Consider the following 27,374-nt stretch of genomic DNA (forward strand, 5'->3'; position numbering starts at 1 on the left):
AGATTTGGTGAAATACATTGAGATCTGGAAAACAATACAGACAGATTTCAGGTATCAGATGTTCCACAGTCTCACCTTTTGCTATGAGAACTGGAAACTAAAATTTTGCTTCTGATCATACCTAATATCTATCACTCAGATTGTTTTATTTTTTATTTTTATTACTTTTTTAATGTTTATTTTTGACAGAGAGAAAGACAAAGCATGAGCGGGGGAGGGGCAGAGAGAGAGGGAGACACAGAATTTGAAGCAGGCTCCAGGCTCTGAGCTGTCAGCACAGAGCCCAATGCAGGGCTCGAACTCACAGACCGCAAGACAATGACCTGAGCCGAAGTCAGATGCCCAACCAACTGAGCCACCCAGGCGCCCCTCAGATTGTTTTTTAAAGCAAGCCCATTAGATCTGGGCAGAAAGACAACTTAAAAAAACTTTTTTTAAGGTTTTAATTTTTGGGTGGGGGTGGGGGAGGGGAGAGGGGGAGGGAGAGAGAGAGAGAGAGAGAGAGAGAGAGAGAAGGCACAGAGTGAGAGGGAGACAGAGAATCCCAAACAGGCTCCATGCTCAGCGTGAGCCCAACATAGGCCTCAGTCTCACAACTGAGCGGCCGAAATCAAGAGTCGGTCACTCAACCAACTGAGCCACCCTGGTGCCCCTAATTTTTTTTTTTAAGTAGGCTCCACACCCAAAGTGGGGCTTGCACTCATGATCCAAAGATCAAGAGTTGCGCGCTCTTCCAGCTGAGTCAGCCAGGTGCCCCAAAAGCAACTTTTATTAGGAGTTTTGATCTCAAAAGCTAAGTCCTAAGAGTGAGAAACAACAGAAAAAGAAAAAAAAGGCCATAAAAGGAGGATAGCAAGAATGGGAGAGACAAAGCTAGAAGAGAACAAAACTTTGGACAAAAAAGCATTGTGTCTTTCCATAGAGGAGCAATCCAGGTTCTCCGAATTCCAAAGGTCTCTTAGTCCAGACATACCACAGCATCAGAAAGAATGCCGGGACTTGGGGCGCCTGGTTGGCTCAGTTGGTTAAGTGGCCGACTTCAGCTCAGGTCATGATCTCGCGATCTGTGAGTTCGAGCCCCGCGTCGGGCTCTGTGCTAACAGCTCAGAGCCTGGAGCCTGTTTCGGATTCTGTGTCTCCCTCTCTCTCTGACCCTCCCCCATTCATGCTCTGTCTCTCTCTGTCTCAAAAATAAATAAACGTTAAAAAAATTTTAATTAAAAAAAAAAAAAAGAATGCCGGGACTAATCACAATTGTTAAACAAAAAGGGCACCTAGTCAATGAATTCTCAACAAGGCCGAAGTATACCACTCCCAAGCTGCCCCTAACACACCGCTGCACAAAACTACCACACGTTGCTGATAGGTGCATACAAATGATATAGACACAGAAGGAAAGCAAAGAACCACTGACAGGAGAACAGTCTCTGAGCTAGGAGCACAGGCCAGAAAGACACCCCATCTCTACAGCACAGCCACTAAGTCACCTGGCCTATCTTTGAGCATCCTCATTAATAAGGAGCTCACCATCATTAAAGGAACCCAATTCCATTCTCTGACAGCATTGCCAGAAAATTTTTCTGTTGGACCAAGATGTGCCAAGCTAGTTTGGGATTCTTCCGTTTACTTCACATTTACTGTGCCCTTACATGGACTTCGAAGGGCCCCTAAGGAGTGATGGCAATGGATGACTCCAGTTAGGGACTGGTGGGGCAGGTACAACAGACAAACATGAAGAACTGGAGTTGGCTGGCAAGAGTTAATGAGGATTTTTTTTCTAGGAACATAGAAGACAAATAGTCAGGGAAAGCTACGGGTGGACTGGCCTCACATCCTGACCAGGAGGTCCATGGATCATGCAAGATGACCAATGGCCACTTGAGTCACCAGAGGATCAGTGTGAAGAGGAGAAGGCCAGACTTCAATTAGGAAATAGAGGTAGAGGGTGGTGGTTCTGTGATGCACTCCAGGCTTTAGGGAAGTTTGACATGAAAGTGGGGCTCAGGATGACACAAGAGGGAAGACGGAGGAGAGAGGCCCTTTCGGCAGGGACTCTGGAGAAGAGGGCTAAGCAGCAAAGAGCTCAGCATGTTTGAGCTTCCATTCAATAGGTACAACTGTAAGCAACCAATCACAATCTCGTGAGATAGCACCAGATTAGAGGGACACATACAATAGAAGAGAAGGCCAGACTATGAGGATAGCACTTGTGTTAATCCCAACAAAACTACTGAAAGTTATTCCCTCAACACTTCCCGGACACTGCTCTAAGCCCTTAAGAACATTAACTTTTATTCTTCCAACAACTCTATGATGTAGGTAATATTAACTTTCCCACTAAGGGAGCAGAGTCAAAAAGAGCTCCAAATCCACCACTTAATTACTAGAGGAGGATTCAAACTCAGTCCGTCCAACTCCAAAGCTTGTCCAACTCCAAAAGATACTATCAGCCCTTATCATGGATTCTTTTCACCTAGATTTCTAGGCCCTGCCACAATGCCTCGTCCATAGTGAACACTGATATACTTGTTAAAAGACTGAAGGATCCCTAGCTTTAGTGGGATTCTAGGAGGCAAGCTTTGTAATGAAGGATACAGAGAACTGAAAAGAGAATGGAGATACATAGATGGAGTTAATTGGTGTAGGGCTCTGAATGGACTTGGGAGTGAAATCATTTTTCCGACCTGGTATGGATTTCCTTCCTCTGAACTACAACCACTCTAATCACTGCTTTTACATACAACACTAACTTATACCCAGGTGTTTATTTTACATCCTACTGCTCCTTCTAGGATTGAAATGACCAAAGGTCAAGGCATTCGTCTCATTCACCTTTGGACTCCCAATATCATTTATCAACATGGCATACCACCAAATGATACCATTAAATAGCATAAATTAGGGGAAAAAGGTATAGATCACTCAACTTTCTGCAGGTGAAATGAAGATCACTTTGTTTAAAAGTTTTATTTTTCAGGGTGCCTGGGAAGTAGCCAACTCTTAGTTTTGGCCCAGGTCATGATTTCACCGTTAGTGGGGCTTGATCTCCCACAGTGCACATTGGGCTCTGCGCTGACAGCACAGAGCCTGCTCGGGATTCTCTCTCTCCCTCTCTCTCTGCCACTCCCCAGCTCGCTAAATAAATAAATAAAATAAATGTATGTTTTACTCTTTCTATCAAGGGTTTTAGTTGGCTATAATTTGATAACCTCACACACATTATATTTCACTGTACTTGAAACTGTAAGCATAACTCACCTGTATTCTTCAGTCAGGGCATCTTATTTGGTTCTACCTACTGACTTTTCACTTCCAAAATATGCTCACTAGCATACATTTTAAAAAATACAAATAACCTCGGGGCGCCTGGGTGGCGCAGTCGGTTAAGCGTCCGACTTCAGCCAGGTCACGATCTCGCGGTCCGTGAGTTCGAGCCCCGCGTCAGGCTCTGGGCTGATGGCTCAGAGCCTGGAGCCTGTTTCCGATTCTGTGTCTCCCTCTCTCTCTGCCCCTCCCCCGTTCATGCTCTGTCTCTCTCTGTCCCAAAAAATAAATAAACGTTGAAAAAAAAAATTAAAAAAAAAAAATACAAATAACCTCTTTGCAAAGTCATTGCACTTTTTAGGGTTACTCTTAACATGGAGCCTAACACAAAATCTTGCTAGAGGCCCCAGAGAACAACCCAGCCTTGCAGAGCAGATGGGGTACTGGTGTGCAGCAAGACTGCACTGTGGCTCAAGCATTCCCCAGAATGGTGGCAGCTCCCTAGTTTTTGCAGATGCTGCTGCTGAAGTTGATGGCTTAATTTCAGTGCGCTGGTACGCGTGAGGGGCATAGCAGCTGGGGTTGGCTTCTCCACTGTATTCTTGCATAAGGGAGGCAATACAAAATTGATCATGGGCACCCAGAATACTTGTTGGTGATGTCCACACTGCCAACTACACTCCAGGGACAGAGAACTAATTCTAGACAATGCTCTGCAAACAATGCTAAATTTACTCATGAAAACAAACACAATTCCTGAACTGTGATCAATGCATGACTAGTTCAAATAAGAACGAATGTATCAATTTTAAAAGGTCCATCTCCCCACTGAGAGGTTACTGGTAAAGATTTAACCAACAGTCACCAAGGTGACCATTTTAGAATATTCCATTATAGACATCAATAACAGGCAGTTGGAGAGCCACAGAATGCTTCCGACAATGTGAAGATTATGATCAAGGTCCAGATTTACGAAAATTAATCCAGTGGGGTGGGGGGGCCTGGGTGGCTCAGCTGGTTAAGTCTCCGACTTCTGCTCAGGTCATGATCTCACAGCTCGAGCTGAGAAACAAGAACAAAGTAGAAAATACCTATAACAGATATAAAAAATGCAATGAAGAATCAGCCAGAAATGGGCAAAAGGTTTGCCAAAAAGTACAGAGGGCCTGGATGTTGTGCTAGTTGAAGGGCCATCTAGATTGTTCTTTGCTTTGCACCTGCTAATTTTGGTTACCTGTGCTGAGGACCAAAGGCAGGGTTTACCAATGTTTAGGAATTCACACTAAAGCTGGTTGCACATTAGAATCATCTGGGGCACTTGTTAAAAATACAGCTTCTGTAACCCTACCCCTGGAGATTCTGACTCATTATACCCAGGGTATGGATGGGAATTTTTCTTTAATTTTTTTTTTTAACGTTTATTTATTATTGAAAGACAGAGAGAGACAGAGCATGAGCAGAGGAGGGGCAGAGAGAGAGGGAGACACAGAATCTGAAGCAGGCTCTAGGCTCTGAGCCGTCAGCACAGAGCCCCACCCAGGGCTCAAACTCACAAACCGCGAGATCATGACCTGAGCCAAAGTCTGACGCTCAACTAACTGAGCCACCTGGGCACCCCTGGGAATTTTTAATTAGCACTCCAAGTAATTCTGATGCAGCCAGTAGGAGGACCTTTGGAAACCAAGTAGATCATCAAAATCACCTGATGTACTTTCCTTTTATAATTTTACTTATTTTGAGAGAGAGAGAGAGAGAGAGAGCACACACATGAGCACACTCAAGTAGGGGAGGGGAACAGAGAGAGGGAGAGAGAACAACAAGGAGGCTCCATGCCAACAGCGTGAAGCCTGACTTGGGGCTCAATCCCACGAACTGTGAGATCATGATCTGAGCAGAGATCAAGAGTCGGACACTTAACCAACTAAGCCACCCAGGCGCCCCGTTCTGATGTACTTTTTTTTTTTTTTTTAAGAGTGTTAGCGGGGGAGGGCAGAGACAGAGAGGGACAGAGGATCCTTACTGACAGCAGAGAGCCCACTACAGGGCTTGAACCCACAAACAGAATCATGAGATCATGACCTGAGCCAAATCTGGATGCTTAACCAACTGAGCCACCCAGGCATCCCCCAATGTACTATTTAAAAAGCTTAGGTTTCCGGGCTCCTGTCCAAATCTAGTGAATCTCACATTACACTCACAAAATTAAATGCATCATATTTGACTCCTTTTTCAAACAACTTTTCAGCACATGCATGTAGAAAAGAATTTCAGTACAACTGGGACTATACCAGGTATGCATCCAGGGTCCTGGAAGCCCAGAGGTAGTGGCTTTGGGCAGATCCCTAATCCCTTCCCCAAAAGTCCCACATCCTCTTCTGTCACCAGTGGGATCCATGAACCCAAGTGTCTGTCAGCAGAAGAAAAATGCAAGCAAATAAGTAAATGTGGAGTAAGTCTCTGAAGGTCCTCAGCTTCACACGTTGGCATGGCTGTTCATTAAGAGACAAAGGACCACTCTAACTGCCCTCGGAAGGAAATCCAAACTAAAAAACACTTCCTGTTTCCTGTCCCTCTGAAGGACTTTCCTATTTCAAAGTCCCTCTTTAAGCAGCTTCAACAAACATTAATGATATTGCTGCACACCACTATTTTATTATAAATCTTTAAATTATTTGTTCAGATCATTGTTTTAAGTGTAAAATACATTATTAACATCACAAAGAATATTAGCGCTTACATATGTAACATATTGGTGTCACCTTGCACTTTGCCTCTCAAAGCCCTGGGAAACCTTCAAGAACTAGTGTTACAAGTGTATGAGCACTGAGACCAGAGAGACTCCATTCAAATCCTGCCCCTGAAGATTAGGCTGGTTGTAGCGCGTTACAGTTGCGACCTTCTGACACTTGAGCTTTCTTCTTGTCTAAAATGATAATAGAACCTGTCTTACAGGTTGTTATAGAAATGGAAGCAAAACCACATGTAATCCTGGTTCAGAGACAGCATTCAATAAACAGTAAATGCTCATCACTCTTACCCAAATCTCCATCCCTCCTCCCACAACAAAGGTGAAATCAGCCCTCCAAAAGTGCTTGGGGTATTGGAGGTAAATGTTGAAAATCTGAGTACGCCAGCTGTGACGAGAACTGGAAAAAGAAACTCCACTTACAGAAAGGTAGCACATCATACAATGTGAAAAGTCCTTCACCACAAAGCACCTGGATGATGAATAAATTACAACAGATATGCTTCTAAATGTATTTTTATTGCTAAGATCATAAGAAAATAAAGGAGTTTCTCTAGGACAGCAGAAAAAAAAAAAGAACATTTTTGTGTGTGTAAAACATCCCTTTAATTATGTGTTTTTTCCATAGTAGAATTATGTGCTTAATTTTACGTGTATAGGACCATTGCCTTTGACTCCAGGCACATTTGAATTTGAATCCTAGCAAACCAAGTACCAATTCTAAGATTTCAAGCAAGTGAGTAAAGCTCTCTGTGCTTCAATTTCTTCAGTGGTAAAACGGGCTTACCGCTACCTACCTACTAAGATTGTTACAAAATAAATTCATATGTGTGTGTGTGTTTGTGTGTGTATCACATAGCACAGTACTTAGTATAGAAAATGCAGTCACTAAATAGTTGCTATTATGAATATTACAGGGGGAGGGTATCCATTCATTCAACAAGTATTTATTGTGTCCTAGTGCCACACTCTTTCAGACACAGATAGATAAAAAAAATTCCTTGTTACAATACTATCTGGAATGTTTGTTTCCTGCCATTTACTTATATAATCTTATAAAGTACTGTTCTCTGCATTTTTCAAATGAAGAAACTGAGAAATTAAGGGACTTGGTCCAATTCACACAGCACGTAATAAAAGAAGAATTAAAACTTGGGTGCTATGAGTCCCAAACCCTATATCTTAATCATCTTAACTCTCTGCTTCACCTAGATCAGGAAATGCACATTCCAGGTATATACAGAAGATGCAGTTGGTAGACTTTACTTTCACTTATTTTTTTGGCACCAAATCAGCAAACTCTAAAAATAGCCGGTTTCACAATCATAGATATAACATAATATCACTACACCGAATTTTCTGTTAAGTTCTTAACCTCGCAGTTTTTGTTCCTTCTTTAAAAGGGAAAGTAATTTTTCAATTATGAGTCACATCCACTGTGTATGCAATGGGTCTAAATGTTGTGGTTTCATATATAAATACGTTTCTAGGTGCTGCAAAGAAATGGACACTTCTTGCAAATTAAACCTGGTTTATTTTTTTATTTGGAGAGGATCCTACTTATGTAATGATCATTGGATGAGACTGAATAGGGAGGCAGATTTGATTCAAAAAAGGAAGCACTTTTGCATAGGGTGTGGTCACTCAATAGGTTAAGATTACTTGTCTAAATATCAGATCATTCTCAAATATATTGAGAATATATATATTACGGTAAAGAGAAAGAATCTTATCGAGGAAGACAGTACTTTCCACTTTTCAACTCTGAAAATAACAGCAGCAAAAACTTTGAGTTCTTATAAACCATTTTAAAACAATGTAACTGACCTACAAAAGTTATTGCTACATTCTACATATCATTTATTATTGCTTTTTTAAGATTTTATTTTTAAGTAATCTCTACGCTCAACATGGCACTCAAAATGATAACCCTGAGATCAAGAGTTGCATGCTCCACTAAGTGACCCAGCCAGGAAACCCTACCTATCATTTTAAAAAGAAAAAAAAAAAAAAAAAAAGACTATTTCTTCTATAAGTGCAACTGCTTTGTAGGAAAGATTTATAGACTGCCACAACTCCATTCACTCCTACTTCTAAGGAAGTCTCTTCATCTTTTGCTCACCTACTCAAGTCATGCGATTTTAAGTAAAACGATGATGTAAAGAACTTGGATCCTATCAGCCTCAGACTGAAAACAGATGATGACTAAGAAATTTGGTAGCTCAACTTAAAAATTAATTCATAAATAACTTCAAAACAAAGCAAACATATTTTCATTAAAAAAGGAAACCACTCAGGGCGACTGGGTGGCTCAAGTCAGCCACCACCCGACTTCAGCTTAGGTCATGATCTCCTTTTGGTGGATTTGAGACCTGTGACTGACTCCTGGCAGAGCCTGCTTGGGATTCTCTCTCTTTCCCTCTCTCTCTGCCCCTCCCTGCCTCCTGCTTTCTCTCTCTCTCAAGTACCTAAGGGGGGGGGGGGGGGGGGGGTCGGGGGACACACACTCTTCCATTCATTTTAGAGCGAATCACACCTAAATCTAGAAGAGATGATTTCACCACTGTCCTCATTTTGCAGATGAGGAAACTGAGACATAAAGAACTATAATTCAGTTACTTGTTTACCTATTTTCTCACATCACTGTTTCTACCCTTACCTACTATAGCTGTAAATTTCTAATTCACCAGCCATCATGTGTTTCTAGCCTAGGACTACTGCTTCAGGACAAGGACTAGACAGAGAAATTTTAAAACTCCAATACTTATCCCATTTAAACCCTCATAACAGCTTTGCCTAATCAAAACGTGTGAAAGTGAATAAGAGCATTTGTATTTCTGCCGCTTAAACGACAGTTTTGCCTGATAACTGGTCTACACAGAAGACATTTCTGGTATTGTAGGATAGGAGCACAAAAAAGGGGGGGGGGGGTAAAAAACGTTTTACAGATCAAGGGAAAAAAATCCCTAGTTTCCACATAGGTTCAAGCTCCCCTCAGATCAAAGGAATGCCGTTAAAGGGAGAAGGAAAATATGTGGGCGTGAATAGATCGTCTTTAGGATTCCTGCCAACACTGAGATTAAATGAGAATTCAGAACTCAAAATCCTGCATTACTGATAGCTGAATTTATCTATACAAAGAGAGCAATAAGAGTTCCATTTCTCGATGTTAGGAACATGTTTCCTTATGAGATAGACTTTCACAATTAGAGTGGAGGTCAAGCGTATTTTTCAACAGCCAAAGCCAGAGCACTCAGGATAGCCGGTCCGAGGTTACCCAACAGCTGGGCTACCGGACTAAGAACATCAGCCTCCCCCATGTGTCGTAGGAGTCCTTCACTAGGTCTGCCGTAGCAGGAATTTAGCTAAGAAACTTAAACTTCAGGGTCTCGAAAATGGGCCTTACTACTTCCTAAGTTTTTTTTTTTTTTTTTTCTTTTTTAAGCTATATCTATACTTCCGGAATTCCCTGATAAGTGACCTCCAGGGCATACTCAGCCCTCTGTGAGTTCCTGCCCAAGGTCCTTTGGGGGAAGGGACGAAACCGGTCAAGGTGGAAGGCCAGGCTCCGGCGTCTGGGAAGCTGCCCCCAGCTGGCTCCCTTAGCAGCCAGCAGACCCGCACACCTGCAGGGCGCCTGGCGCCTCCTCCACCGGCGGCCACGCCCCCGCCCAACCCTGCCCCTCGAGACACTCACCTGCGCCGTCTGCGGGCGCCTGGCTCCTGAAGGCGGCCGGCTCGGCCCGTCCCAGGTGTGGCGAGGGCCTGCTCCAGGGCCGAGGGGTCCCGGGCGGCAGGTAGGACGGACTGGACTTCCGCCGGATAGCCACCCGCCTGAAGTTGTAGCCACCCTCGCCGCTCATCGCGCCGGGTTCGCTCGCAGCTCCGCGCTCGCCCTCGCCCTCGTCCGTCCGCAAGTGTGCGCTCGACCCGCTCCTTCGGGGGGACCGGACCTCGGGGGGGGGGGGGGGTCGCCTGCGTGCCACACTCGGCGCGACTCGAGAGAGGCGACCCCGGGCTGCTCGGCGCCCCTCGCGAGTGCGCCGCCGCGCCTTCCTTCCCGGGACGCGCAGGGCCGCGCGGAGAGTTTGGCTCGGGCTCCTGCCGCAGCCGCAACGCCTCGGTCGCTGCGGCTCCCGCACTCACCTGACGCGGCCACTGCAGCGGCCAGCCGTGCTGTGTCCACCCTCCTCGCTGGAGCCAATCGCCCGCAGGTCCCGGGGGCGGAGCGCCGGGAGCGCAGAGTACAGACAGTCAGCGCCGCCGCGGCCGCCTCCTCCCGGGGAAGCAGCCAAGGACTCGCAGTGCCGATTGGAGCGCCCTGGGCGCGGTTCCTGAGCCGGTTTCCTCGGGACGGCCCCGCCCCGCCCGGCGCGCTACGGGCCAGCCCATTGGCCGAGAGGAATGGCGCGGCACACACCTGGGGTGCTCAAGGGGTCAGCCGTGCTAGCCTGCCGGCCGCGCACTGGTCTCGAGGAGAAAGAGAAGAAAATTAACAGCTACTCTGAACGCTGCCCAAGGGCTCGCCATTCTTACACACCTACATGCCTGGGGTCACACGTGCGCCTCAGGCCGCTGTCCGGAGCCCTTGATTATAATCTTATTTGTGGTCGTAGAGCTACCCGGTGACTTAAGTATCTCAGATCAGGAAACCGAAGCGGAACCCACACTGGGTCACATAGCACTGCTAGAATCCCTACTCGAGTTTCTGCATCAATGTCTTGTCTTTATCTCACCGAATCAAATTGTCTTACCAGAGGCATCAGACCAGAGACGACGAAGGCATGTGTGGAAGGAAAAGGAAAAGGTGGAACTAACAATCCACAGGTTTCCAGAAAAGCATCAGACCCTCCATCACCTTGAACACTTTTAGGACTTTATTAGTAACACACTGTAGGGTCCATTTAATTTGTTGTTTTGTTTCACATCAGCTAAATAGCAAATTGGAGAAAATACACGTTAAATTGGTTTGCTCATGTGCATTTAAAAATTCACTACTCTCTCTAATAATGAAAAGGCTGTGTTCCAAAATCACAGACATAAGAGAGGAAAAAACAGCATTCCAAGAACCCCAACTCAAGCTGAAGAAGTTCCCCAACCATGGTTTCCACCTTGGAAGCCACTCCACATTTATTCATATGGTCCTTCACCCGCTTAACATCTCCTCCAGCTCCCTGGAGTGTAACTCATAACCCAGTTCTCAAGAAAACTTTAAAGAGGGCAGTTCAACTGTCTCAATCTCCTTGGCTGCTACTTCAATAAACATACCCCTGAGAAGAAAATACCCCCTAATTTTTAAGTTTTCACACCTTGTTGAAAGGAGGTTTTGCTCCCCTTGGATTTATTATCCGTATCACTACATTGCACCTAATTATATAAACTGGTGTGCCTGGGTAGCTCATTTGGTTAAGCGTCTGACTTTGGCTCAGGTCGTGATCTCACTGCTCGCGAGTTCGAGCCCCACATTGGACTCTGTGCTGACACCTCAGAGTCTGGTGCCTGCTTCAGATTCTGTATCTCCCTCTCTCTCTGCTCCTGTCCCACTCATGCTCTGTCTTTCTCAAAAATAAATAAACATTTATTTATTTATTTTAAAAGTTTATATACTATGCCATATGGTACTGGAAATAATTTAAATAGTAGTTTCAAATATAAATTAATACTGATAGATTTTACTCCATATACGCAAGTTAACCATAATTGAAATACAAAGTTTAACATAATGTATTTGCTTCCATAAAAAGGTAGTATTGCAATCAATACTACTGTACTAGCAACCTAGCTCAGAGTAACCTTTTTTTTTTTAAAGTGAGAACATGCTGGCAATCTTCTTTTTTAGAGAACTGGTTACTGATGAACTCCCCTCCCCAACATACACACGCACACACACACACACACAGAGAGAGAGAGAGAGAGAGAGAGAGAGATGCTTTCTCGGTCAAAAGAGGACTACAGTAAACACATCTGTTTGGGGCAAAAAGGTATCTTACTACAAGTATTTGGGGCAGCAGTTTTATCCTCCCTTATTTGGATATTTTGAGTAGTGTGTACATATTTCTATTTCTTTCTTGGTTCAAAGTGGTTCACATTTGCCTAATGATATAATATCAGTTCACATCAGTGGATGTCTGTATTTTCAGATGGGATGTTTTATAACATACATATCAACTGACATTACCTCTATCAGTGTTACTGCTGCTTACTATTTTCTGATAAAAACCATTTTTAAGGAACTTCACATTTGATGGCTATGATTTGCAACATGGAACAAGTGGGTCATTTGATCTCAAGTTATCTTAGGTAAGAGTAGAACAAAATATTGAATATTATCTAATACATATAGTCTTTGTGTACTGTGTTTTTGATCTATATAGCTAATAGCTATATAGCTATATAGCTAATAGGAGATTTGCCACTAATTAGCACATATTGAATGAGAACTGCACTGGATACCGACACACAGAGACAAGCACAGCTCACAGGTGCTTATACACCCCATCTCTGTGGCTGAGACAGTGCGGGATGCTAACCCACTCCTGTATCATTTTCCTTGGGCACACAAGGGGACTGATTTAAACCTTCCCTTGCAGTTAGGTAGAGCCATGTAACCACATTCTTCAAAATTTTGTGGACAGGAGTGGTATGTGTCACCTCCGGGCCTGGCTTCTGCACCCTCACCATGAGACTCTCTAGTCCTCTAATTGCCAGCTGGAATGCAGAAGGGCCAGAGGAGAAGCTGGAGCCCCACACCATGGTGGAGCTCCTGGAGAGGAGCTGGCAGCCCAGAATCACCTCTTTCCCAGGAATTAATGTGTAAGGTCAGACTAGAAAAATGCATAGCAAAACTATAGACTAGTTCATGTTCCTTAAATTTTATCTATAATTATATTTCGCATTGTAGCAAAAGTTTTATGTATATTGATATATCTTTTAATTCTGATTTAAATATTCTAAACAAACATGCAATTTAATTTTAACAACCTAACCAGTCTCCAACTGATCTAGTCCCTAATAAGTGAGATAAAGCCTAAAAAGAACATTCAGGAGAAAAATTATGAACCAATAAGCTGCTTCCATGACTGATAGGACATCATTTCCCAAACTAGAATTTATGATAAATCAATGCTTTGCAGCAAATTCATTCTTATTTTTATCTCACTAAAGAAAGATAAAACCTCTTCACTTTAATAATAAATTGTGTTATATCCTCAGTAAATGAGTTACAAACTTATTAATCATTTACTTTGATGCCATCACTGGGTAGGAATTTATAGAAATGTCATTAAAGTAATAAAGGTCACTAAAAGGCATGAATCATGCTGACTTTATGTAGTAGCATTAGGGGGATGACATACAGAAGATAATTTTCTGAAGACCTAATTAAAGAAGATGCTACATTTATTTTAACAGGAAATAGTAAACAGTATGATATATTGAGCTGATACTACTTGAGATTTCAATAGTTTTCTATATATATGAAATCACATGTTAGAAATTATGCAATCATATATATAATTTCATATATATTATTAATGTTAATTAATTTTTGTTAATTTAACTTCTACACCTATATTTTGACCAAGTATTGCATCAAGGAAACATATATACACACCTCTTAGAAGATTTGCACAAATTCAAAGAGTCCTCTGAAACTGTCATGGTACAAGTTTGGCCTTGAACTTCAATTTACCCCTATTGCTCTTTGAAAGGAAATGGCCAGTCCATATCTTTTTAAACTACTTGGAAACTGGAAAGAAAGCAGTTACCTTATAAAGTATACAGTCCCTGATAGTTCTGTGATATTAGGAGAGGGGCACCCAGCTTGAAGCTGGCCTATCAGAAGTTTCCCAGAGGAAGTCAATGTTAAGGGGGAATGGCAAGGTGAAGACAAGGCCTAGTGGAGGGCATAGAGAGCCATCCATGACACATGTTTTAATGATCATTTGGTGAATCTTGCTGTGAAATTTCTTTTATCTATTCTGAAGAATTTTACAATTTCTCCTACTTCCAATTGTATTGCTTTGTATGAGATAGAAAATTGCTTATCTTACCTGGAGAAATAAAATGGCCGTATCTACTTATAGGTAACTTGTTAATCCCATAAAAAGAACTCTTATTTTTTTTTAGGGGCGCCTGGGTGGCGCAGTCGGTTGAGCGTCCGACTTCAGCCAGGTCACGATCTCGCGGTCCGTGAGTTCGAGCCCCGCGTCAGGCTCTGGGCTGATGGCTCAGAGCCTGGAGCCTGTTTCCGATTCTGTGTCTCCCTCTCTCTCTGCCCCTCCCCCGTTCATGATCTGTCTCTCTCTGTCCCAAAATAAATAAACGTTGAAAAAAAAATTTTTTAAAAAAAAGAACTCTTATTTTTTTCTAAGGAAACATGGAAATACAGTCCTTCCTCCAACAAATATTTGCTAGTATCACATTTACAGCCATCACTAATGTTACTAATAATCACGTTTGCAGCCATTGTTCTGTTTCTGTACCTTTGTGTGTATACACTCTAAGATTTTGTTGATTCCATTTTATGTGAAATTTCTTTGGAGATATTTTAAATGCTTTTAAACCCACCACATGCAAACCTACAATGCACAAACTCAATGGTCATGAGGTATTTAAAGTAGCTAAATTTGGAGGCACTTGGGTAGCTTAGTTGGTTAAGCATCCCGACTCTTGGTTTTGGCTCAGGTCATGATCTCACAGTTCATAAGTTTGGCCCCATGTCCAGCTCTGTGCTGACAGTGCAGAGACTGCTTGGGAATCTCTCCCCCTCTCTCTGCCCCTCCCCTGCTCTCTCTCTCTCAAAATAAATAAGTAAACTTAAAAAAAAAAAAAGCCAAATTTCTTTGTTCATTTTTTTTAACGTTTATCTGTTTTTGAGAGAGAGAGAGACAGAGCATGAGCAGGAGAGGGGCAGAGACAGAGAGGGAAACACAGAATCTGAAGCAGGCTCTAGGCTCTGAGCTATCAGCACAGAGCCCGATGCAGGGCTTGAACTCACAAACTGTGAGATCATGACCTGAGCCAAAGTTGGACACTTAACCGACTGAGCCACACAGTCACCCCCAAAGTAGCCAAATTCTTAAAAACAGAAGGTAGAACAATGGTTGCTGGGGCTGTTGTTCAATGGGTATAGAGTTTTAGCTTTGCAAAAGGACAGTTCTAGTGTCTGTGCATATAATTAATACTACTGTACTATACACTTAAAATGGCTAAGATGGTAAATTTCATGTTATGTATTTTTACTATGGTTAAAAAAACCCTCAAAAACCAAGTTTACACGTCCACAATGATATATTTTATCAGGAGCTATCTAGCCTTAAATTATATGATACCATTGATTGTAAGATGCAATGCAATTTCAGAGATGTTAAAAAGAAAAAAAATGGATGGATGAAATATGATATACATACATTTGTAAACATACACATTTTTTTGTACTGTTATAAATCCAAATAACATTCTGATAGACTTTTTCTAAAGCTTCTTATATGTGCATGATTTAAATCAATTTTCTTTCTCAAATATTTTATGTATGTATGTACGTATATATGTATATATTTTATGTACTTATTACTGGAAGAAGCTTATTCTTTGAGCTAAAATATTCCAGGAATGATCAGAAGTGAATTAGTGGCCGAATATATAAAGAAATTAGAAAATTTATTACAATGTTACAAAAAACCCATATCTCATTTAATGAAGTGTGGTTTTTCCTGTTAACTTGGTTTTATACACCTTAAATATATTGCCTCATAAATTATTAAAAACTGAAAGAATACGGCAACACTCTTGGTTGTGTACTCAACTGCCATCCCTACTTTTCTTTGTTAACAAAACCCAATGTCATTTAAATGTTGGCAGCAATATAGCAGATAAATTGTGTTCTTTCAAAGGAAAAGCTGGATGGGGTCAGATGATCATGGTAATCCTGTTTTCTTTGCTCGTTGATTTAAGGGGAGAGCATATGGCTGGTTCCGCACAGTGGGTGTTAAGGGAAACTCTGCTGTGGGCTTCTGGGAAGAACTTTCCTCCTCGATAACAGAATAACCTATGGAAAAGAACCCATTCCCTACCCATGTCCTTCATGCTCCTCCTGCTTATAGAAGTGGTTTCATAAGGATACAGATGTAAGCCCTGAGTTGCTGTAGCCATCTTGTGACCAGGAGGGGAAAGGTTGCTGGATCTACTCAGGGTGCTAGAACAGAATGTTGCAAAGAGCCCAGGGAATTGCTGAGTTCAATATGCTATGCAAGCAACTTGAAACTTCCTACATCTTGAATCCTTCGTAAGTGATAGGTTGTCTTTAGAATGAAGCCACCATTAGTCACCCTTTCTTGTTACCTGTAGCCAAAAGCATACTAATACAAGGAAAATAATTTATCTGAATTTTAAGAAAAGTACTTAAAGTGGTGAAATTATAAAGCTTTTTATTTAATCTTTTATTACTGCTGGTTAGAAAGGTTTTATTTTAGGGTATATATATATATATATATATATCACTTTAGAATATGATAATCTAGGTAACAGGTCGGCAAACTATGACCTGTGGACCAAATGCAGCCCACCCACCGATTATTTTTGTATGGCCCATGAACTAACAATGGCCTTTAATTTTTGAAACAGTGGGGAAAATCAAAATAATAATATTTTATCACACATAAAATCTATGTTAAATACAAATTTCTATGTTCATAAATAAATTTTTATTGAACCCAGTCAGCAGTTTATGATTGCTTTCATACTACAACGGCAGAGTTAAGTAGCTGTGACACAGATGAGATGGAGAACAAGTCTGAAAATATTTACCCTCTGACCCTTTACAGAGTTTTCTGACCCCTGATATAATGAAAATAAGAAACCTACGTAGAATGTTCATTTGATTTTGAAAAATAATTAAACTAGTATCAAAACCTGTCATTTAAGCTCTGCTATATTATGCCTTCGTACATACCGTAACAATGTCAACAAAGCTGATATATTGTAGCTATAAGATAGTAGTGCTAATTGTATAATTGTATAATGTATAATTTATCCAATGACACCATTGCTTTTATTATACAAATCACATCTGTAGGCATTTGCCTACATCATTAGAATACAAAATAACCATATTCAAAATGCCATGAAATTTCTCATGAAAAAGAGACAAACTACAAACCTGAACTCGGTGATATTATTTATGCAATACATCCAATTGAGTCGTTTTCAAAGTAGACACAACGTTTTAATGAGAACACTGGCAATCAGAAATGCTGTTTAGGGGTGCCTGAGTGGCTCAGACGGTTGAGCTTCCGGCTTCCGCTCTGGTCAGGATCTCGCAGGTCATGATCTCCCGGTTCCTGAGTTAAGCACTGCTGTGGGCTCTGTGCTGACACCTTGGAGCCTGGAGCCTGCTTTGGCTTCTGTGTCTTCCTTTCTCTGCCCCTTCCCTGCTCGTGCTCTGTCTCTCTCTCTCTGTCTCTCTGTCTCTCTCTCAAAAATAAACATTAAAAAAAAAAAAAGAAATACTTTTTAAAGCAGGGAATAATGTTTTCGTGCAAAAAGATTTCAATTTGTCATGAGAAAACAGACTCCTAATTTTTGAGTCTCCAAAGGGCAAATCAAAACCTTTGTTCATGGAATGTATCACTTTCAAACATTGATTATAATTATGTATACTTTTGTATGATTTTCCTTTCTAGATTGTAAGGCCTATGATGGTGAAGTCTGTTTAATTCATATTTGTATCCCCGTAGCATCTTGCACAGTGACTTCTGTATAGTAAAATACTCGGTGAAATTTACTGAAGAAAAATGCATTAAAGGAAAAATATATATGACTATGATTAACAGTAATTCCTCCTGAAGGAATGGATCCCATGAAAAGAGTCAGAAATCTAGATAACAATATCTGTATAAAGATTTTAATAATTTATTAAAATTTAATAAATTTTAATTTAATAATTAAAATTCTATTAAAAATTTAATAATTATTTACAATAGTAAAAGTCTGAAAGCAACCTAAATGTCCAAAAATAGGAGAGTGTTTTAAAAAGTATACTTTATTCATTCCATAGAATATTATTATACCAGCCTTAAAAATGATATAGTTCAAAAGTTTTAATAACCTCGAAAGAAATTCCCTATAAAATGTTAAGAGAAAAAAGCAGGATTCAAAATTGTATATGCAATATCATTCAAGGAAAGACACCAAAATATTATCAGCAGTTTTTATTGAGAGATGACTATGGGTGAATTTTATTGTCCTCTTTCTCCTTTTCCACACCTTGCAAATTTGCTAGAATAAACATGCTTCTATTGCTTCTATTACTAGGAAAAGAGGAACAAACATCTGGGAAATACATGAATGGGGTTGGCAGAACCTCACCTGGACCGATTTGAAGGAAAATAATCTGATTTATTCCATCTGAACTGAACGCTTTTATCCTGAACTGATCAGCTCTCTCCCAAATTTCCTGGTTGAAAGTAACTCCCATCCAAGGACAAAGAGAAGCTCAGCAAGTCTCGGGTGAGAATAGGATCTTGAACTTAAAAGCTGACACTGCCTCCTCAGCCTCACTAGTGTGATCATCACTTACCCTGACAATTATCACCCTGTGTCTTTGCTGATCTAGAGTATATTTAAGAACATGATCAGTTCTTGCATAATTTGTTCAGTACCTTAGGCACAATGTTTCCATCTGAAAATAGACAGCCAGGCTCTCTGTGCTTGTTTTCAGACTTTATCAGATGTAGTCTGGTGAATGTTTTAACTGTATTATGCTGTTTTCATATGTCCTAAATAACAGGACTGTTCTAGAAGCATCCATATTGTTCAGTACAGGGTTTCAAGCACCAGGAGATTGCCATTACTTCAGCACGTTCCAGCTTTCCATTTGGTATAATTTCCAGGTGGTATAATTTTGTCCAACTGGTTGGTCTTAAAGGAAGTTTTAAGATTCCACTGATACATGTAATATGTGGTCAATAAAAGTTCAAAAAGAATTTTTAGTAGTAACTAAACAGTTGATAAATGAAAACTGCAATTTTGATGGTCATGTGCAGTGTTATTATAGAGAGAACATAAGACAGGAGCAGGTGATGCCTACACATTGAATTCATTAGAATTCATTTAATTTTTATTCCAACAACATGAAGTTACTCCATTTCCCCGGTCTGACTTCACTTTCAAAGTTCTAATGAAGTATATTGAGCAAGAAAATATCCTTTAAATATAATGTATATACATTAAAAAATATATAGAAACTATATAGTAATGTGCATAATATATTCCAATGTGGTCTTTGGAATATTCCAATAATGTGTTTCTAAAGAGTACTTTTGAAAAATCTTGTTTTCCCCATCAATTGTTAGATGTGGAAATTAAATGACATTACCAATAACGGTAGGCTGTCACGTTCCAGTCCAAAGGCAGCCATTTACCAGATAAAACACACTTTTAAAGAACAACCTTTGACTGGTTTTGTGTGTGTGTGTAATTAAAGTGACATTATCATAATTATACTTGAATTCAAGTCAGCTTTGTTGATGCAGCTGCTGGAAAGGAGTGACATTAAAGAACTCTTCACAGGAGATAATTAGACTTTTAATAGATGATATTTTCATAAATTGGATTTTATTTTCATCTTTGTTTGATATTTATTAAGTATGCATACTTACCTACGTTTGTAATTTGATGAGGCTCTTTCCATATTTCATAAGTATATTTAGTAACATGGGCCTTATTTTCTAATAAAATAACCCAGAATTAGGACAACTATTCATGAGAATACAGAGAAAGCTGGCTTCAAAATATATATGATTTTCTGCCCATTCTAATGAAATAGGCAGGCTTGAAATCTGAATCTATGCAAGTCTAAGAAAAAAGGTAATTCTCAGCAGCAAGCCAATGCAAAGTTTAGCAATGTGACAATATCTTTCTTTTTTTTTTTTAAAGATTTAATTTTATCTCCATACCCAATGTGGGGCTTGAACTGACAACCCCAAGATAAAGAGTCACGCTCTACCAACTGAGTCAGCCAGGCACTCCATGACAATATCTTTCTTACCTTTGTATTAGGAAGAAAGTTTGCATAAATGTATTTTTTAGGGGAGGGTGTGCAAATACATTTTTATTTTTTTTAAGTTTTTATTTATTAAATTCTTTATTTTGAGAGAGAGAAAGCACAAGTAGGGGAGGGGCAGAGAGAGAGGGTGAGAGAGAGAATCCCAAGCAGGCTCTGCATTGTCAGTGCAGAGCCCTATGTGGGGCTCAAACCCATGCACTGTGAGATCATGGCCTGAGCTGAAGTCAGACGCTTAACCTACTGAGCCACCCAGGCACCCCTACAAATATATTTTTAAAAGAACCCTTAATTTTATTTTGGATGAAAGGGTCATTCAAGGAGAGAGTTGGAATTAATACATAAAGGAAAGAACCGTTTAGTCTCTGACTATACATTGAAAAACATGAGTTATCTTAAGGATTATGTATAGGGTCAATTGACATTAGAATTGACAATTATCAGTAAGCCTATTGAGTAAAATTATCTGACTCAAATTTTTATTGGGGAAGCATAAATGGGCATGTCTTAAAGTTTCAAAAAGGCATGAAAGCTATTTGTAAAATAAATATTGGGATTTTAAGCCAATATTGTCATGAAATGAAATATATGCAGATTTTTTAATGCTCATTCCAAATTATTAGAATATTTTAAAAGGCAGATTTTGAAAATGCTATTGCTTAATGTTCATTGTGGTTGATGTTTTTAGATGGATAATAACATATAAAAATCCGAACAACAGATGTAATTGAATAATTTTAAAAACTGAAGCAATCGTGATGTGAACAGGATTATATTTATCTTCTTTTAATAAGGCCCCACCTGTCCACCCCATTTAATATTGTGATCTGTTTCACTTTCACCCCACCCCAACCCAGGACAATCTCTTTTCCTGGTTCTACTTTTTTTCTTTTTCCATAACAATTTCACTAACATACTTTGATATTTACACTTTTAATCTGTTTACTGTTTTTTGTATATCTCCCTCATTAACGCAACATATACAATACAAATTTCAGAAAGACATGAACCTTCTTTGTTTTGTTTTCTGATATATCTTAAGCCCCTAGAGGAATATCTGGCACAAAACAGGTTCTCAATAAATCTTTCCTGAAGTAATGCATGTACAAGTGAATGATGAATTTCATCCAGATAGGATGAAATTCAGTAGTCTAAGCATTATGGTATTGGAAATATTATTAGCTGTGAAAGGCTAAATACTGTTTGAAAGAAGTCACGTACGCCCTTGCATTTAATTTTTATAATAACCTTGCAGGTGGGCATTGGTATCCTCACTTATAAAATGAGATAGTTGAGGCAAGAAGAGATTAAATACCTTTCCAATGCACAGAGATTGTAAATACCAGGGCTTAAATCTGAACAAATTTCATGTTTTTCAAAATACTTCTGATGACATAGTCTGCTTTAAAACAATTATTGCTCCAGAATTCATGCTAATTTTTTACTTCTGACTTCATTGTAAAATATTTGAGAGCCAATATTTATTTTTCCATTTTTGAATAGATATTATATTTCCATGGTTGAAATAGGAAAACAGTGTAAAAAAGCATTCACCTCCTACTGAGGGATCTGGCTCCCTTGGTTCGCTTCCACCATACCCCTTGCTCTTTTACAGATAACCATTTCTATAGGTCTCCACTGTTACTTTATCAAAAGTAACAAGGGGGAAAAAAACTAATATATATTCAAATTTTCTCCCTTTCTTTCATATAGGGTAACAGTAAAACATGAGCCCTTTTATTTTCAATATCAATGGATCTCAAAGAAGTAAATAATTTCTTTCCTCTGATTTATTTAGAAATTGAGATAAATCACTTACTAATCTTGGGCTATTAGCTCTTCTAAATGAGGCAAATCTTCCTGTGATATTTGACTGACATTATTAATCATTCATAACTTCAAGGGAAGTCAAGTTATGAAGCTACCAGCAGGGTTTTTAAATTGGTTTTACTTAAATACACAGTAATTAAAACGTCTACTGCTGATATAAGATTTATTTTAATGATTTTTACCATCTCTATACGACTTAGTAGGTATGTCAGCATTTTAAAATCTCAAGTTGAAATGTATGACTGCATTGGGTTATGAGAGTATTGCAAGACTCAACATTATAACTCTTTGAAGTAACAGCATTAAAATGCTTTGTCCCAGATAATAAACACATTATATTTTTCTTGCCAACACAGAAACTGGAAAATCCATTCTGTTAATAATAAGGTCCAGGTTCTGCATAGCTCCGTTCACTGTTTAGGTCCCAGAGCATTACTTCAGCATCTTCTGGGGCGGGACTTCTATCCTATTCGTGGGCCGGCCTTCTACTGTCACACACAGAATCCCCTATGCTGAGGATTCCCAGCCTGCTTTCATGCTCTGCTGTCAAGAGCTTGAAATTCTGAATAATTTTTGAACAAGGAAGTCCACATTTTCATTCTGCACCAGACCTCACAAATTACGTAAACAACTGTAACTTTTCTTTACTCTTTAACAGGATGTTACTATAGTTATGACTTATCTATCTTTATATTGTTTTCTACATTTATTTTTTTTTTTTAATTTTTTTTTTTTTCAACGTTTATTTATTTTTGGGACAGAGAGAGACAGAGCATGAACGGGGGAGGGGCAGAGAGAGAGGGAGACACAGAATCGGAAACAGGCTCCAGGCTCCGAGCCATCAGCCCAGAGCCTGACGCGGGGCTCGAACTCACGGACCGCAAGATCGTGACCTGGCTGAAGTCGGACGCTTAACCGACTGCGCCACCCAGGCGCCCCATTGTTTTCTACATTTAAATTACATTATGAATTATGTTTACTTTTGATACTGGCAATATTTTTTCCAGTGAGATTTATCTTCCTTGACAGCTAATATTGTAGCTGAATTATCCTTTCTGCTTAAGGTATTTCAATGATAGTTGATTCATGAAATGTTTAAGAAGGAACTCTGTCAGATGATTTCATTATATACATGAAGGTTCCTTCAAATATAGTTAGACACCTAGACTAAGAAAATGGTGAGAATAACCATTCACTTAATTTAAAGGCCACTTCCCTCAATTGGTTGGTATTTTGTGCCTACTGATATTACAACAGGTGACTTTAGGTTCTATAAACTCAATTCCAGATGTGTTAAAAGAAAGGTTCGATGGTAAGGAGCCAATGAACCCACTTCTCAGGAAGTGGGTTTCGAGTTTATTGAGTTCCCACAATGTACTTACTAGTCGATGTGTGTACAACCCCGAATTAAGAAAATCCCTCCCACAAGTGCCCATCAATTCTGGATTCTTTCTTACGCCCAGTGGGGATGCAGTGCTGTTCAAGTCACCTGCAAAATGCAGGGATAAGAAGAAACTTACTTGGTGCTCCTGGAGGCTGATCCAGTTTTTAGCTTTTGAATGCAACTATTAGCTTCATTGTTTAAGAGAAGATCATGGATCAAATAGACCTCTAGATCCAACCTCCAGGAAAAGCAATAGCTTTCACAAGAGGAAAAGGAGAGACTTGGGGGAAAGTTTACACTATTATATCTAGTGTTGTGTTCATACAACAACTAAGCAGGCACCTTCAGCTAGGATTGTTGCAGTGCCCATTAATCTGATCAGTTATGGTGAGGATTGCATTAGAGGTTTCAACTCATCAAAGCCTCACGTAAGTCCATATTCTGCCTGGTTCTCCCTCTCTCCCACTTCCTGAAATACAATCACGTCAAAGCAGATAACTCCCAATGCAGCTGATTTGCTACAACACATAGTTGAAGAAGGAGCTAGCAAACTAACCTTCCTCCAAGTTTTGGGACTCTGCTCTTCCTTCACATGAAAGAGAACAAAGAAGGATTGTATTCCAAAATAAAGCATACAAACTTCTTCATTCTTCTTTCATTAAAGTAATGTTACCTTTTTTTTTTTTTGAACATTTTCTTCATGTTGGTACATTCTAATCTAATTCAGCTAAGTGTATCCTCTGCCAAAATACCCTTTTAGAAAAGATTACAGGTACGAGAGATGATAAATGGAGAAAATGGGCAAATTTGATACACATTACTTAATAGGAATGTGTAGAAATGTCAAAGGGAAGCATTTAGTTTTCAGTTCAAATAAGTGCTCTTTGAATAAATATATAAATCACATAGAAACTCCTATACTTTCTTCTTTTTTGGTAAGTACAAATCAAAATGACATACAGAAAAATCGCTCAAACTGATAAAAAGGTAGCATAGATGAAATGAACAAAAGATAACCAGTTTATTTACTGGAAAGAGTTATGCATTACACCATATTCAGTTGGTAACATAAACCAAGATATAAGAATCGATATATTGGCTTTTGGTTATTTTCTTAGCATTGGAGTTCCTTTTCCAACCATTGAGTGCATGATCAGATTACACAAATACAAGAACATATCATATATGGATTCTCCCACGAAACATTCACTGAGGATTGTCTATAATAAAAAAATTTTAAAGAACAAGCAATAATAAATTCATAAGAATTTTTCTGAATTTAAAATAAATGTATATGTCTTGGAGAACAAGTGTCCTTTGAAATTTGGATTTTAAAAAATAATTAGCAACAAAAGAGTTTCTTAGACCAGTCTTTTAGTCATGTTTTCATATGGTATTATCATTAGGTGGAAACACTTCACATCATTTAATCCCAAAAGGTATAATAACAAAATTGCAATTAAATGTAGGAACAGCAGAATCTTTACAACAACAATTATATAGTGTACAAATCAGGGGGGCCACACATTACACAAATGTTAATACTGGAAAGAAATACAATTCAGAATCATATATGGTTCATCATATATGCATAATCATGCAAATAAAAACACTGAGTAGATTATAAAAATATCATAAAAGATTTTCAAAGAATTGTTTAATTGACTCTTAACAGTCAAACCATTGAGCTTAAAAATTTTGTGGCAATAATGGTAAAATCATTTATTTCCTCTAAGATTTGGTACATAATCAAATCTATAAACCTAAACAACAAAATGACTCATTCTGGATATTTGTTATTATTGAATAATGATTTGTCAACAAAATGATGACATTTCTCTTTATAGTTCTCTGATCTTTGTTTTTAAACGACTTTAGAAAGAAAAGCATACAGCTATACTAAAAACATTCGATTTACTTCTCAGTGTTTTTATTAGAGAACCATAACGATCAGAGAATAATTCTGAAAGAAAGCAAAGTTAAAATAAAGATGTGTTCTTGACCAATGTTCTGTAGCACTTAAACTCCAATCACAGAAATAATCTGGCTCGGTAGTTTATTCAGGCGTCAGTTTAAATAGGACAAATTTTAAATAACTCCAGAGGAAAGGGATAAAAATACACTGAGGATTAGAGCCATGCATTTCAATATGGAAAGGAGACCAGATATAGGTAATAATCTCCTTACATTCCTAATGGAGAGAAGATCACAAGAGAAATAAGACTTCTATAGTGTTCATATTATGAATATGGGAAAGCTTACATGATGTGAAATATCTCATGCAAACATTTTACACGCATACTTTTATGTACTCACACCCTTAAAGTAAAGGCAGTTAATTACTCCTCTTCTTCGTAAGTAGAACATTATTTCTGGAAAAATCCATTGGGGAACACACCTTAATACTAACTATCTTTTGCGGTTATACTTTGAGTAAGAAGGATGAAAGAGATGTCTAGACAAAATCCTTCTGATGTCAACGTAATTGGATCAGGCTACAAATGCAACACATCAGGGACTATGGCAGTTAACTTGGCATTTAAGTAAAGATGAATTTACTTACAGATGCAACTCATCTGGGGACATAATTACAGACAGTGGAAAAGGTCACTCGGGAGCTAGATTGGTCTTCTATGTCCATAGAAATTGATTTCAAGGTAAAAATTCCTTGTCAATAGCAGCACTGATCATGCCATTTATCACAACTCCAGTTCAACAGCTTTGTCAAGAATTATGTTCCCTTTATTTGAAAACATATTCTTCTAAATTTTTTGCAATCTTAAATACAAGGATTATTTTAAATCATTCTGGCTTAAAAACAAACAAAAAGTCTGGAGGACAATTTTTTTTAATTGTGAACTTTATCCTAAGAGTTCCTTTTGAATCTAAGTCCTCCTTTAGGTCTACAATATCAATGCCTTTGGCATCCTTGGGCTGGATCAACATAGTTCCTTACTGGAAATCGATTACTTTCCCTTGATATGTCTTTCTGAAAGACAGATTATGTCTTTTGGCTGATTGATTACAATAATTACACATTAAAATTTGCCATTCTTATCCTAGTAGAAAATATATTCCATTTCTTCTTTTTCATATTTTGTAATTTCCACTTGAGAATTGTAGAGGATTTTATTTAATACCGTCCACATTCCCCGTTGGTTTATATGACCAATGTTGCATGGTTGTTGGAAACAGAAGGACTATCTGTACAGGAATATTTTCCAAAGCATTAGAAAGAGGAAATACTGAGATTGAAGATCCTTTTAAGAAAAGATAAAATTTGAGAGGCATCTGGCCCCCAAGGGATTGCATACTTTCTATTTCTGAAGTATTCCTGAGGACATTTGTTTTTTAGACTCTGACAATTGAGGCTTTTTATACTAAAATTACTACATTCTGGGCAACTTTATTTTTTTTTTTTATTTTTTATTTTTTTTTTATAATTATACTTGGAGATTTTATTGTCTGGGCAACTTTAAAGATATTATGAAATATAGCTGGAAGAAAAAGTAATACCAATGGTCTTGTTTTTTATCAGAGATCTTGGAAAAATTAAGATTGTTATCCTATTTTCAAGGGATAAAATATTTTATGATTAACCAGCATTACTTCAGAGTATTTTCAAGTTCAAAAGAGGCATAGGATTATGGAATCCCAGAATTATAATATGTTATCATAAAATACCTTGCCACCTATCAATCCTTACTAGAAAACCAATAGTATTTAATTTTTGAAAAACAAAAATTCCTTATGATTATCAGTTCCACTGATTTATTTTCCACCGTTAAAAATCTCTTTCATAGAGGTAATATAAATGCTTCACACTAAAGACTTAGTTTTTCTTATTCCAGTCTTAATAATGATATCTATAACCGGTACTTCTCGTTTGTTACATTTTCTTGGCTTGAGGATCACTATTGTACCTCCTTTTCCTTAAGCTAAATAAAAGCATCATCTTTCTAAATAGGTCCTTTCTTAATTATTTAATAACTTTTCGTTTTCTCAAAGTTCTTCAGATTCCTCTCACTAAAGCAAAATTGTATGTATGAGAGAGATCTGATGAAATACAAGTTGACTGGAAAGATAAA

The 27,374-nt window shown here is 38.8% G+C and overlaps 1 protein-coding gene across 4 annotated transcripts in view; it reads right to left on the minus strand.

Annotated features, from left to right (window-relative positions):
* FGD4 (FYVE, RhoGEF and PH domain containing 4) overlaps positions 1-10,285 on the minus strand; it is a 243,681-nt gene extending 233,396 nt beyond the window's left edge. For 2 of the 4 annotated variants that reach the window (XM_086713673.1, XM_086713675.1), the window contains exon 1: positions 9,708-10,007. In XM_086713673.1, coding sequence (XP_086569799.1) covers positions 9,708-9,873 — 166 coding nt within the window. In that variant the 5' untranslated portion in view covers positions 9,874-10,007. The other 2 variants (XM_086713684.1, XM_086713679.1) reach the window with 2 other exon arrangements.
* Between the last annotated feature and the right edge of the window lie 17,089 nt (positions 10,286-27,374).

Source organism: Puma concolor, chromosome B4 (genome assembly GCF_028749965.1).
Source record: "Puma concolor isolate L17-30 chromosome B4, mPumCon1.1.hap2, whole genome shotgun sequence".
Classification (NCBI taxonomy): domain Eukaryota; kingdom Metazoa; phylum Chordata; class Mammalia; order Carnivora; family Felidae; genus Puma; species Puma concolor.